At 35.6% G+C, this 14,644-nt stretch overlaps 2 protein-coding genes and 1 long non-coding RNA gene across 3 annotated transcripts in view; 1 reads left to right on the forward strand and 2 right to left on the reverse strand.

The window, feature by feature from the left end:
* rcan2 (regulator of calcineurin 2) overlaps positions 1-2,143 on the reverse strand; it is a 56,274-nt gene extending 54,131 nt beyond the window's left edge. The window contains exon 1 of the mRNA XM_043219894.1: positions 1,976-2,143. The gene's annotated coding sequence lies outside the window, so the exon portion shown is untranslated. The remainder of the gene's footprint in view (positions 1-1,975) is intronic.
* Positions 2,144-3,296: 1,153 nt separating this feature from the next.
* On the reverse strand, positions 3,297-14,633 carry LOC122325054 (24-hydroxycholesterol 7-alpha-hydroxylase). The gene is made up of 12 exons (XM_043219892.1): positions 13,799-14,633; positions 12,833-12,968; positions 12,450-12,624; positions 11,425-11,574; positions 11,187-11,280; positions 10,115-10,210; positions 9,940-10,030; positions 9,087-9,220; positions 8,798-8,893; positions 7,501-7,589; positions 4,862-4,949; positions 3,297-4,104 (listed from the first exon to the last, which is right to left on the reverse strand). The coding sequence occupies exons 1-12, from the start codon at positions 13,976-13,978 to the stop codon at positions 4,036-4,038; spliced, it is 1,398 nt and encodes a 465-aa protein (XP_043075827.1). The 5' UTR covers positions 13,979-14,633; the 3' UTR covers positions 3,297-4,035.
* On the forward strand, positions 4,041-11,527 carry LOC122325057. The gene is made up of 3 exons (XR_006247253.1): positions 4,041-4,169; positions 5,211-5,317; positions 11,390-11,527. It is a non-coding gene; the product is annotated as an uncharacterized LOC122325057 (long non-coding RNA).
* Positions 14,634-14,644: the final 11 nt, after the last annotated feature.

Here is a 14,644-nt window from a genome sequence, read left to right on the forward strand (position 1 = left end):
TACACGCTCTCCAACACACACGCTTGCTCTCACTTTCACTGAAGGCTATAGATAGAGGCTGGAGCTGTCTGGTTCCGTCTTGCCCTGTGTAAACGTGGCTAAAAATAGAATGGGGACTAATGAAATGCAGAGATTGTGAGGCACTTGATTAAAATGAAGACTTCCAGACAGGGATCCATTTCATTTACAATATCACAATGACCCTGCTTTGAGATAAGGACGTGCATAAACTATACGTGACAAAAGACATGCTATACGTGCTCCACTTTATTTACAGAGATTTACAGTGTTTTTAATTGTGGAAAAGCACAGGCCTACTGTTTGTCTAAAGCTATAGAGGCCATTGACATGTTTGCTCGCTTGCATGAGCAAGGTCACTAAAACAAGGGACGTATGTGTATCCTAAAAGAATAATCAATATCGTTCACCACATTGTCTTTGCAGCTACACAAACTGAGGGGTGAGAACAGTAACATTAATTCAGTTAATAGGCATAAATATTATAAATATTGTTAATATAATTTTATTAAATATTATTATTATTAAAAAATAGGAAAAGTACCAAAAAATCCTCATGTTCTGTTGATATTTGACTCTGACACTAATGTTATTTTATGATATGCTTTTTATATATGTATATATATGTGTGTGTGTGTGTGTGTGTATATATATAGCAGAAATGTAGAAAAAAATTGAAAAATGTATCTTATTTCTTAGAATTAATAGCATGAGAAAGGTTTATCTTCTAATGTTTCTGTCACACCATAGGACACATTTATACGTCAACTACCCATATACAAATAATATATAATATAATATAATTATTATGCTATTTTATTCCTGTCAAATAATATATTTTCCATCAAGTTCTTTTTTGCCTAATTAAAAAGATATTCTTTGGCGAATGTTGCTTTTAGAAATATGACTGTTGCTTCTGTATGGGGTCAACCCAAAAAAATCCATTCTAAAAAAAAATGCAATAAACAAATATAAACACACAACTGAAAGCTAGTGTGCAGACCATGTTCTTTTAAACAAACTTTCATTTTTACTAAAACCACCCCGGGAATTTTAAGTACCGCACAGATCACGAGGGTTAAAAACCCCACTCGAGTTATTAGACTTATTGCTTTTAAAAAGTATTTACAAAGGAAATGCTCTTACGGTTTATATTACACTGTACATGACCTTATTTGTTACAAGCAAGAGATTTGAAATGCCACTGGGTACAAATGAGGGCTATTTAAAGCTAAATTATTCTGTATTACATAATATATAACTGTATTTTACTCTTTCAGTGCATAAAGGGCAAAACGAAAAGGGTAAGTGTCAATCACTTTCTACTGCAACCTGTTTGCTGCATCCCCCTTTGAGTCATCAGTGGAGGAGCGGTCCCTCTGTCGTCATCACCTGACATTCACTTTCCTTCTCTTTCCTATAAGGGTTCGAATTCGTCATTTCTTTCAGCCTGATGACTAAAACATGATAAACCCTTATCGCGAGCACGCCGCATCAACCTGTTTGAGCAACTGTCGATAACACCGCGCAACCGGCAGCGTCTGTCAAGGTCAAGGAGTGCACTTCAGAAACTAGGCTACTATTACGAATTCAACAGCGTCATCAAACGGCTCGCTTACTCTTTTGAGTCTCGTGCGGATGCTTGTTATAGCACATCTGTCAACCGATGCAGACTTTCCAACTTCTTAAACTCTTTGAGTACGAGTCGTTGGTTTAAAAGTGGCATGCAAGATCAAAGCAACGCAGAACACGTGACGCGCATCTATACAAGCAACTGTATATAGAATAGTATTATGTAGTATGAAATATTGCATCATTTCTGGATTCAGTTGACTCTCCCTCTCGCTTTCCTTTTCTCTCTCTCTCTCTGCATTAATAAAGCAGCGACACCTGTCAAAGCACTGCTGTACAGATGCAGGATGATCTAATGGAGTAAGTCGACGCGGTTATTCGGTACCTGTGCGGGATGTGACAGTCCGGTGTGCGTATCTTCTGCGCGGTGGCTTTGTCTCCCTCTCTTGCCTTTGTGAATCAAGCTCGCATTCCAGCTGCGATTCACTAATCTCCTGACGTTACTGCAGACAGCTTGATTCACCAATGACCGCCTCCCGGCATTCAAATGATGTTTGCTCAACCCACTAATGAAATGCAGCGCGCCGAGCGCGGGGGGGATTCGTGGACCAATAGCGCTCTCTTAAAACCGAATATGCAAATCGGCGAAAATACGTCAGCGCTTTCGCCAGCAGTTGGATGTTGCGGTGCTGTGACACGTTCAGCAGGTTGTTTTTAGTAAATGTGGTGCAGGGCAAAGCAGAGATTTCTAGAAATGATGTCTTTTATATATATATATATATATATATATATATATATATATATATATATATATATATATATATATATATATATATATATATATATATACACACATGAAGCATAAGAAATATCTCTCTCTCTCTCTATATATATATATATATATATATAGAATATATGTATATATATATATATATATATATATATATATATATATATATATATATATATATGTATATATGTATGTACATACATATATATATATATATATATATATATATATATATATATATATATATATATATATATATAACATATAATCATTTTTATTCTGAAATAATTGACTTGGATGTCTGTTAGTACACACAAATATTAATTAAACAAAACAACAACAACAAAAAAGAACATCTGAACTAATTGATATGCTCTGCCAACAAATTAACATTAAAAGTTTACCTCATTATGATTTAGCTATAGATCATAATGCTATAGTTTTTTAAATCAATATTACTTGTGTCAATGAATGTACAGTATCATACTATACGGAGGAACAGGAATGTCAAATTAAATGGCCTCACGCATGTTTTATTTAGTTACGTCACATATTCGAGTCTATATCTATGTTTAACATTAGCCTGGAATGTTGTGCTTGAGGAGTCTTTGATTTCGCAAAGCAGGCCTGGATCCAACATCCTAGATGGATCCTGGAAAAACATTCTCATCCAATCGGATTTAAGGTTAGGCTATGTTTGTTTGACAGGAATTGTGTTCTAAAACCAACAAAAGATGATGTCCGCTTGGCAGAATCACAGCATGGTTATGTAAATTGAAATATAAATAGTGAAACGTCTGCAGCACAACATTCTTTATTTCGTCACAATTAAACTTGTTATATATTGAAATGCACTGCAAAGTAGCACAAAAGATTTTCATCTTCCTAATGTATACAATACCAGTGATTGATTCAATCAAGTACATCAGTATATTTAATGGAAGTAAACAATCTATTTGACTTACAAATTAAAGACGCTTGCATCCAAGCACATAAAATTATAGTATGCTGTGTAATATTATGTAATATTATCCAAAAATGAGTGTACACAGATGCAGTAAAGAACTTACAGACTACAAGACAGATGTGTTTATAGAAACAATCCTTTTCACCACTGCAGAAAAAGAAGCATGGTGTTTATACACATAATAATGTGTTTACATATTTCTGCTTCACAAAAGAGAACCTCCACTCAGTTATATTGTCTATAAACTTGTCTTTACTCCGTCCATTTCGTGCACAAGATGTTTAACTGTAATATATGACTGCGGTCACATGCAGCAATACATTTTGTTTATTTTATACATCCTGAAAATGATAAAGTCTCTCCGTCTGGAAAAAGGAATTTCCACAACCTTATGCTTTCTGATATATTTCATCTCTATTATGCCATCAGTTATACAGCGGTTGACCCAACAAAACTGTAATATATATTAAAGCTAATATCCTAAATTACCTTTAACACTGTGTGATTTTCTGGTTTCCTTTAGAGGGATGTAATATTTGCCTGTTTCCAAGTCACTGTTTAACATTCACCATGATGCTTCAAACCTCTGAAGCTCAGCCCAGGAAATGCAGTTGATCTCTGCAACTCTTATGTCAAGACTGTCAACAAAGCTTTAAAGCGGCAGCACAGACCTCTGGACATGAGTGCTCTATCTGTGCTTGTATCTCACTGAACAGGGTCCGTCTGGCTGCTGGGTTCCCACCAAATGCAAAGGGCTCTGCAAGAACCAGATGCAAATATTTATCAAGTGCAGTGACCACATAAATAAAATGCGCAATGCTGGTAAGTGTATTCAGAATGTATTCGGAAACAAATTATTTCACTTTTCGAACTATTTTTGGTTTAATTCAAATATCTATATGCAATGCTGTTCAAAATTTGGGTTCGGTAAGATATTTGAAATGTTTTTGAAAGAGGTCTCATGCATTTATTCGATAAAAAATACAATAAAAGTAAACAGAAATATTATTGCAAATGAAAATAGCAGATTTTTATCTTTAAATATTTTTAAAATGTATTTTATTATTCTAGTGGACATTATTTTGTAACTTTTTTTTTTAATCTGACCTTGAACTAACTTTGGTGCGTTTGTTTATTTATTTGGATTGGTTCTGTTCTGTCTGGCTTTGATAATAAAAATGTGTGAATTTATTATGCATTCATCAAATTGCTGTGAAAGTATACATTAACGACCTATAGGATAGATGAATGCACGATTCATATCTAGATCCACGTTCCTCGTATGAACTTAGTCGTTGGTGGGCGAAACTTACAAAGCTATTTTTGGTCAGGCCTGAGAATTGCAAGGGTAAAGAGCAGGATGCTGCATAAGCATTAGATTGGGCTGTTGTTGGGTAAATACTGCCATAGGAACACATCTGGAAATGATTAACCTACTGCCTACTTTGAAGCCATCTCTTTCAAGGCTTATTTACCATTCTCCATTAGACGTTACTCTTTCTCAGGCCTCTTACCGGTTTGGGTACTGGATCCAGCGGGGTGAATTCAAACTTGTAGAGGATGAGGGCCGCAAACATATGCAATTCCATAACAGCGTACCACCTGTTGACGCAATAAACAACAAGTGCTTCTTATTGTCTCTTTGTTTTTTCTCATTAAGAGAGAAAAAGCTATTATACTGAAGTGCTCATCACTCCACAAACCGATTTGAATAGCGCTGTGCGTATTAGTATTCTGATGGAATATCGCATGCTGTCTAGCTGCCATTGCACCCTCCCTCGAGTGCCGCCGAAAACTGTGATTGAAATTGCAGGTAGAAAAGCAAAATGTGAATGAATGTCTTGTTTTGTGTTTAAATTCCAGGTGCATTCATAGCCACAGTGGCCTTGTTTGGAGGCGGACCGGGGAGGAGGAATATCGGGTGAATCGAAGTGAATGAATTAAAGCGCGGAGGGCAAGGCGCTTCCTGGGTGAGACACAGAAAGGGAATAATGGGAGGCAATAAAGGGAGAGCGAGCGATGCAAGTCATGTTTCTTGAAATAATCAGCCCAAATAACCTTGAGGGCCGTGACTCATTCAGGGGCACTGTGTTCGTGACGCAAGTAGCCAATCTCCTAAAATGATCAAAATCAAATCAGATTGAGTGAGGGAAAATGAAATACGTGGGTTTGCCACACTCAGTGTACTAATTTATGGCAGCGTCCAGCTAAGAGATCTATACAAGCCTGAGTAATCATTACAAAGCCGCCTCATGACAATGTGACATTTGAATGCAGGAAGTTGATATGGATTGAATATTTCGCCCGGCATATGAATGTGACAGTCCACGCTCGCATCTTTCTATAATGGAGTATAGTATAGTTTTAGAATTAATTTATTATATTTTGCATATATTAAATAGAATTTTTTTTAATGTTGGTCAAAAAAGTCAAATTAATGTATATTTTAGTTTGATAATTTTTTTGTTTTAGGTGATTTTATGGTATTAAATTATATTTATGGAATACTTGTGTTTCTTTTTTCCCCTTTTAACCACTTTTGTAGCATTGTATTAAAGTTTATAATAATGATATAAAAATATATTTTCTATAAGATGTTTTGCAAATTTGACTGATGTTAAAATCCAAGCTCTAAGTCTAAACAAGTATCCCAAATTGGAGATTGGTATCTCAAAATATTAGCTTTCAGTAACATTTTGTTTGGTTGCAGTAACAAACTAGATAAGGGGAATTTTCCATTGGTTTCCAGTACAGACCTTTTTGAATCATGTTAGTGTGTATTCATATAACAAGCGCCAAAACCTTTACGTTTTTAAAGTAAAATACTTTACTATCAAAAAAGATCAAACATCGACAGAAAACTCTCTTTCTCTACATATATTACTCCACCTCTCTCTTACTTCTTTTTCACCCTCTCATATATTCCCAGACTGATAAATGTAGATGCATCTGTTCTGGTGGGTTTTGAAAGGTCAATGGTCTGCGCCTATGCTTTTGATCTTCCTGTGCAGCTGGGAAAGTTCTCCCAGTCTTTATACGGCTCTATTAACGTCATACTGACCCTGTCCGCACACTCCCCAGGGCCTTCGTGATGTCATCAGTAGGGGCCCAAAGGGCTAGGACATTAGGGCCAAGAATGCTCAGTACAACATAAAAGCAGTGCCATGAATCTATATCAACATGGCAGCATACCAGGAATGGAGCCATAGTGTACACTATTAATAATGCAGCTCAATGATTTACAAGTATCGCTTGTAATTCAAATCACACCCTGATAAAGTTCTTGGTGGTAACAGCAATTAACTTTTTTGTGCCAGCCTTGGTGTAAATAACCTAAGGGAACTGACATTTTCAGCAAGAGAGCCAAAGGGGAATGATGGGCTGGTGCAGCTTGTGGCATTTGCTATAGGCCAAGTTGAACCCATAACGTTCCTGCTACAGGCCAAAGACCAAACCACCAAACCTTGCTGGAGGGCAAAAACAGCCCCCGACTTACCAAAGGCGCTTCCGACTTTCATAAACAAGGTTAACAGTGTTATTCTAAATGCAATTATTTAAATTAATTACAGGTGTAATTACATATAGGTATTTTTAAAAATGTATGTAAAAACATGCATGTACAGAGTAAGTGCAGTGTACCAAATGATTCATTTAATTATAAGTATAGTAGTTAGGGCCACCTAATATTAAGTGGGACTGACCTTTTATATATTTAGGTCTTTGCCTACTGGAAAAGGAACAAAAATGCAACCAGGCCAGATGCATTGTTTGAAATCCCAAACATCTCTGAACTGACTTGAATGAATGATGCAACAAGTTCAGTTGTGTTATTTGTGCAAAGTTTAGTGAAGCTGAAAAAAAGGATAAATATAACTTAATAAATCATTTTACTATCAATTAATGCGTGTTGCAACATGTCGCATTCTTTAATATCAATAGCAAATGTCTGGCAAAAACCTCAAAATGCAATATAAAATATACTTTGAGGCAAATTTTTCCAGTAGACAAGATAAAATGTAATAATTATAAATTTAGTTGTAGCAATTATATTCAGTTGCACGGAATAATTTCCTCATTTTAATTAAGTTCATTGAATGTTATTATTTTTGTGTACACAATGATTATTTTGTATAAACACAAGAGTTTTTCTAACCTTCCTGGGCACTGATTTTTCCCCCCTCCAAATGCCACAAAACCTTCCAAGTGGACATTCTTTTCTAAATCTGCCTTTTCCCATCGTTCCTGTGGGAAGAAAAGTTTCATTAAAAATAATCCACTCAGACGAGGTCCAGTCCAGAATACACCATTTGAGCCTGTCTTCCAGTACGCCAAGATTTCATTTAATAACAAGACATATTTACAGTAATCTCTGATTAGCTCTCTATGCAATGTCCATCTGTTCACTAATGCAGCTTCATTGTGGGCATAAATGAATAATTGCTCTCGAGTTGCATCAACAAACTTAGTCTTAGTAAAACTAAGTCTTTCAAACTGGTCAAAAAATCCTACCGTCCAAGGTTTTTGTAGATTCAAAACTATGGTTTTCCGATGCAAAAGACCACTGAATATCCATTTAGTCATCAACCATATTAAAAATAAAGGCGCTTAAAAGGTTCTTCTCAGCAATGACATAGAAGAAACATTTTTGGTCCCAAAAAGAACCATTCAGTCAAAGGTTATGTAAAGAACCGTCTCTTTCTTGCCTTCTTAATAATCTGAGGAACTTTTGTGAACACAGAGGTTTTTCAGACGTTAAGGGTTCTTTTTATGGAACCATTATGACAAAAAAAGGCATTGTGAAACACCTTTGTTTTTAACGGTGTATATATTCATTGTGTGCAGTATCTGGATTCCAAATATAAGGAAAATTAAGAAACTGGCCCATGAATGCACTCTTTAAATGCATTTTCACGGTGTAGAAGAGAGCTGATTCAAAACTCCACATATCTTTCTATTTATAGCATATGTATGTAGATGTATATAGATAGGTCTGTATACAGTAGGTCTGACCAGTCTCTGCGAGCTGCGCTATTTCCTTTAAGACATTAGTAGACAGAAGTGTAATGGAATCTCTATAGGCGTTTGCCGGAAGGTTAATTGTAAAGATAACTGTCAGGCTTTCCTTGAACACATACAGACCTATTATTCCTGTTTTAATGGAGCACAGCTGGAGTTTTCAAGCACATTGTGACCAGACAAAATGGAAGGAGAAAGTTTTATTGAAAGAAAATACCAATAAAAGGGATGCCGGTTCCATCATAGAGCAAAACAAACTACATAAAAAAAAAACCCTCAAAAAGTACAGGAACATTTAATAGTAAAGCACTTTACCTGCTATAAAAAACATTTTATGAGCATGTGTCTTGTGTCTATTTTATTTTGGTTTATAGAGGAATTTGTGTTAACCTCATCCTGTGGCTGAGGTCATTCAGAGAGGTGATGTTACTCACAGGTTTGAAATCTTCCGGGTCTGGGAAATACTTAGGGTTTCGGTGAGCCCAGTAGGGAGACAACATCAGCATGTCGCCAGGCGGGATAACATAATTCTGAAAAGCAGAAAGCATGCATAGTTGTTTTTTCTAGCTGAGAAAAAGCTTGTGTGAGTCAAAAGTGCAGATCTTAATATACTGATATATCATTATTAATATAGCTCTATATACGTAGACTGCACTTATAGACCTATGCACAAAAACACTGAGATAAAATGCATTGTGCGATGAGTAATCTGTGATGGCTGACCTGTAATTTGAGAGGCCGCACTACTTTACGAGTGATGGCTCCAGGGGCCCTCAGCCGAATGGCTTCCATGATACACCACTTCACATATGGCATGTGCTGTAAGTCATCCAGGGTCACCTTTGTCTTCTCCTTGTCTTGAATTCAAAGCAAACACACCAGCACTATATTAACTATTCGTAACTTTAAGTACTACTGTCGTGTGCAGCTTCATTCATTCAAAGTTTCATTCAGTAACAAAGCCTGGATAGATCTAAACAAGCACAGTGAAACATTAATATTTTTACGTTTATATTTAACTGTAATGTGCACACAGAGGTGCATGCATGTATTATGAGTGCATTATTAATGCATATTAGAAAATTTGTCTTATTTTTGTAAGATATATAATGCAGAATGTTTTGAAATATACTGCAAGACTTGTCAAATGCTTTGCATGACAGTTTGCTGCCCTCTAGTGAATAATGGAGTAAGTTTGAAAGAGCTTTGAAAGAAAGCACACACACACACACACACACACACACTATATATATATATATATATATATATATATATATATATATATATATATATATATATATATATATATATATATATATATATATATATAATACCAAACCAGCATATTAGAATGCTTTCTAAAGGATCATGATGAAACACTGATGATGATTGTTGTAATGATGCAGAAAATTCAGCTTGGTCATGAGGAATAAATTATATTCTAAAATATTTAAAATGTATTTTTTGATTAAATACATGCACCCTTGGTGAGTCAAAACATATAAAATCTTACAAGTACATTTTTATTATAGTACATGTATACACTAAGAAGCAATTAAAAGCTTTATGGTTTTACCTTGGTCTCTGAGTGCAGCGTTGATCTGATCCATTGCGATCTTATACGCTTCTGGATTGGCCAAAATAAAAGCAATAGCCCAAAACGTAATCTAGGGTAAAGTAAAAACATCATGCCAAATCTGAGCTAACAACATAGAAAGATATTGTGTAATAGCTCTGAACCTCTCACTTACCGGTATAGCATTTGCCAGTGAAGCCCAAAGCAAAAGTAAGCCATAATTGGGAAGATATTTGTCATCTATTGCAGTAGCCAGGTGCTGTAGTAAAGTCTAAAAACAAACAGTGACAGATCAGGAACTATTTGGAATTGTATTGTACAATGGGCAAATACTGCAGATTATAAAATCAAAAACAATAATTTACAGTGATGAGAAGGACAAAACTGTAAAACTTCAAATGCCATAAAGACCTGCAAAAAAGGCTTAAAAGCCTGATGGAAACTCTTGAGCTCCCTCTATTGGTGCAAACATGTTAACGTTTACATTCAACAGACCCATAAGGAAGATTGTTCCATGTGTTTTAAAGGTCAACATCTGTAACAACAGTAACCCACATGGAAAGGTTGCTTGTCTGTAGAAAAACAAATCTATCATTTATAAGTTTTTAACTTCAAACCATTGCTACTGAGAAAACAGTCCAAAAAGCAAACACGTATGTGGATTTTGATATGAGAGGACAACAGATAGACTGGAGGAAGCATGGAGGAAGAATTATGATTATATCACTGAAGAGTAACCATTGGTGAGCAAGTGATGTAATTTTTCATTTTTATCATTTTGGGGTCAACTATTCCTTTACGTAACAAGTGATTCAACAGTTTTTGACAAGTCAGCTCAGTTTGGAGAGTGAAACGGTTAGCAGATAAGAAATGCTCAGTGTTGAGAGAAATGGTAAACCATTAATTGCTGTAATTTTAGCACGTTCCGTTGAAAAAGTAAAGTAAGTGATTACTCTTAATTAAAAGGTTACTTCTGATGTAACTGCATCGCATGCTTTAATGTCATTTTCTACCTTTACATACTTTAGTCAATTCAAGAACAAGAAAAAAGTTGTGTCTATCATTGTATCCTTGACATGGGATTTAGAAAGTAATTAGTAATTAGAAATGCAATATTTAGCTTTTTTTCATTAACTTACCTAAGGGTTAAGGGTTTCAATGTTATACATTTTACCCTTATCTCTATAAAAGCCATCATTGTCTTTTATCATAAGCATGTGGAGGAGTTTACACAGATTACCTATTACCTTTCCATCATTCTCATTGTTGAGGGTCTCATCTGCTCTCATAGCCATATTTCTCAGCAGAGAAAGGAGCCATCGCTTCGAGTTTGCCCATTGCCTAAAGATTTAAACAGAAACGTACGCTAATGCGCAAAGCCTTTAGTTGACTGTTTTTCAAATAATGTGTAAACATGATTCGGGAGACTAATTGTGTTTTACAATTGCAGCTTTCTGTAATATTGCGGCTGCGGAGCTCACACACTTCAAGAACATGTCTGGAAGTTGGGATCCGTATTCAAATCCTTCGTCATACGTTGTGAACTTCTCCAGGAACTCCTGCCTGGTGAGAGCGCTATTAGGGGAGTTACATTGGCCCAGTAAGTTGCTCATTACTGCTGGATACATAACACTCCTGAAAACAAGAAACCAGATATATAATACAGTTTTCAAGACATAATGCTATTATCTTGAAAAATCCTATTAGATTACAATATTAATTTATTTATTATAGTGTATCACACCGCACTGCATCACATTTGCTTAATGAAATCCACGTTAATATGTTAATTTTTGGGTGCTGATGTCAATATTACTGCCTTTTTTCAATCTCTTAATAACAGAAAAACTTGTTTCTTATCTTCCTCTGAGCCAGATATTAAAATGTTAGATATAAAATATTTTGTTCAATTCTCAGCCTATTTTCACATCTTGCTGAAGACAAAATTTGATGCATGATTTTGATTTCAACTTTAGAATTATGGCCAGTGGAGAAGAAAATGCAAACATGACCCAGATACAATCACAGGAAATTACAGATTTTGTGTTCTTTGATATTAAATGGGAGTTTTGAACATATTTTCCCATTTTAAGTTGTAAGTTGTGAGTGACATTTGACTGATTTGGTTATTTTGATAAATGCATTATTGTTAATCCATTTTTTGATTGTTGTAGATTATGGAAAGTTCTAATATTTTGGAACTCGGCATTATCAAATTAGGTAATATTAGGCCTTTTTTTGCATTTTGTTATAACTATTATACTCTACATAAGGCATTGATATACAGTGCCATTATTGAGCATTACCTTTTTTTTAAGTTAATCAGTTGCTGTGAAATGTATGGAAGGCATTCAGTCACTTTTATTCATATAGAGCTTTTAACAGTGCACATTGTATCAAAGCACAGAACAGTTTTAAACAGGAGAATACAGTGATAGGAATGCATCATGACGTCTACTGTTCTCTGAAACTGAAGCACAATGTAAATAATTAAAGTAAGAAGACGATACTTGATGATCTCATTCAGCTGTCCAGATCCTTCACTTCCAAGGTTCTCCAGATGATCATTAAATTCTTCACAGAGATGAACAGATAGCACTGCCGTGTTGCCTGGAGTCAGTCTGCCTTTGATTATGGTAGCACAGGTTGGATGGGTTTTATAAAAACAGTCTTTGCTGATAGAAGCTAGAAAGGAACCCAAGGTTAACATTATCACACAATCACTACAGACTACAGTACTGCTGACGTTCAATCATCAGCAGTATTGAAAGCAAATCAGTCAAGGTCAAGGACTGTCATATCTCATCTCATAGAGTCCAGAGTCTAAGGTCATGTATAGGAGAGTAATGGTTGATTCAAACGCTTTAGCAATTAAATATAAATTTAAACATACCTGTGTTGTGAACAGCTTCTTGCACCGCTTGTTCAAAATCAACATCTTTGGAAGTGAAAAAAGCTCGGAAATCCTCATTAAGGGTCACAAATGTCAGTCTCTTCCCAGCGGCTACAACAGTGAAAACTGGTCCATACTAGAAGAACAAACACACTGTTATACTTTTAGAAATTAGGCTTTATTGTTGCTATTTTATAAATGATTAAATCTTATATTAAGATGCAAATTAAGTGGAAAAAAATGCAAAATTAAAACAATCAATTAAATACATTTATTCAGTGACCCCTAGTGAACCCTAAAAAACTTCTTTTTGTGCGATTTCTTGTCTTGGCAGAAGCAATTACTGAATTTTGGAGAGCAATTGTCTATTCAGCAAACCTCTTGTCTCACATGCTTTCAGAGATCTGGCACAGCGGTGCCCAGAACAAAAATTGTGTCAGAAAGGGCCAGTGTGTGCAGCTTCTGTCCTAGTTGCATAAATTAGTAGTGCTGAACTGAACTGTCTTTAAACTCGGTTAGTATGGCACAGCACAAAAACAAAACGCGTCAACATCGGCCACAGGGCTCCGGCACAGCATCTGGGTACTTTTTTTTTAAATAATTGCTAGTAAACGTATTGGAAGTAGCCTCCTAACGGCCAGTCATCACAATAAATAAATAAATATACAAGCATGGTAATGCAAAGATGTGTACAGTAGTAAAATTTTACTTTTTTTGTACAGTATGTGAGTGCAACAGGTTCATCAAAATTTGCAGGGGAGGAGCTGGACTTCTGGACCCATTGCCTGACCAACCCTGCATGATTTATGCAAAAAAACTGTTACCAGTTTTTTTTATTGTTATTTATTTTTTTTTTTGATGATCAATTTACATAACAAATCAAATGCCGGAGATCTATATGCATATGCAAATCATTTATACTGTTGTGATTCTTTGCGTAAGTAATTTCATAACGGACAAACTTACTTTGGCTCTGGCTTGCTGAATGAAATGCAAAGGTGCTTTGCCAAATTCAAAAGCAGCACCGAACCAAGGTATCCAACCTCTTATGCATGGAGGAGCATTGGGATGACTTCTTTTGCCAAAGAGAAGATGAAAAGAAATAATCACAATAGACGCAGTCAAAATTAAAGTAATCCATTCCATCGCAACCTAGAATCCAGTGATGCTCGTCTGGAGCGCTTATGAGGAGTCTGTATCTAAAGGTCCTGTTAACATATCTGATTACACTCATCAGCGGTCACGTATCAGATCGGATTTCTTCATTGAGAATGATCTGAGCAATGAAACTAAATCCTCCCACCAAACAGCTAACTCCGCCCACTACGAACAACCCCGTGTAACTTCATAACACTGGCCCCTGCTATTATAGCTTTAGCCCCTCCTACCCCGAAGCTAACCGCGCCCACTATCTTCACACCCAGCTCACACCATAACATAACTCCGCCCGCTATATGATTAAGCCCTGCCCTTATCTAGATAGCTCCTCCCACTGGGAGACAGGTGTTGCAGGCGCTAACTCAGCAGTTCATTCAAACTTAAAAGACTTAAAAAATCGTTACGCAGACTGAATAAAGAAGAGTTAAAAATATCAAATATAACATATCAAATAATATCTGTTCCGCAAAGAAATTAGTTTCGTTTAACATTAAATATATTTATAATTATATCTGAAGTTGAAATTTAAATTAAAATGAAAATATCATGGTCCTAAAATTTCTAGCATCTGCAACAGAATAAATTATACAAAATATAGTATACAAACTTTGGCAACGTTTTCATACCAAAGTAATTTTTTGGCGTAATTGCAAA

The sequence above is a fragment of the Puntigrus tetrazona genome, chromosome 20 (genome assembly GCF_018831695.1).
Source record: "Puntigrus tetrazona isolate hp1 chromosome 20, ASM1883169v1, whole genome shotgun sequence".
Taxonomy (NCBI): domain Eukaryota; kingdom Metazoa; phylum Chordata; class Actinopteri; order Cypriniformes; family Cyprinidae; genus Puntigrus; species Puntigrus tetrazona.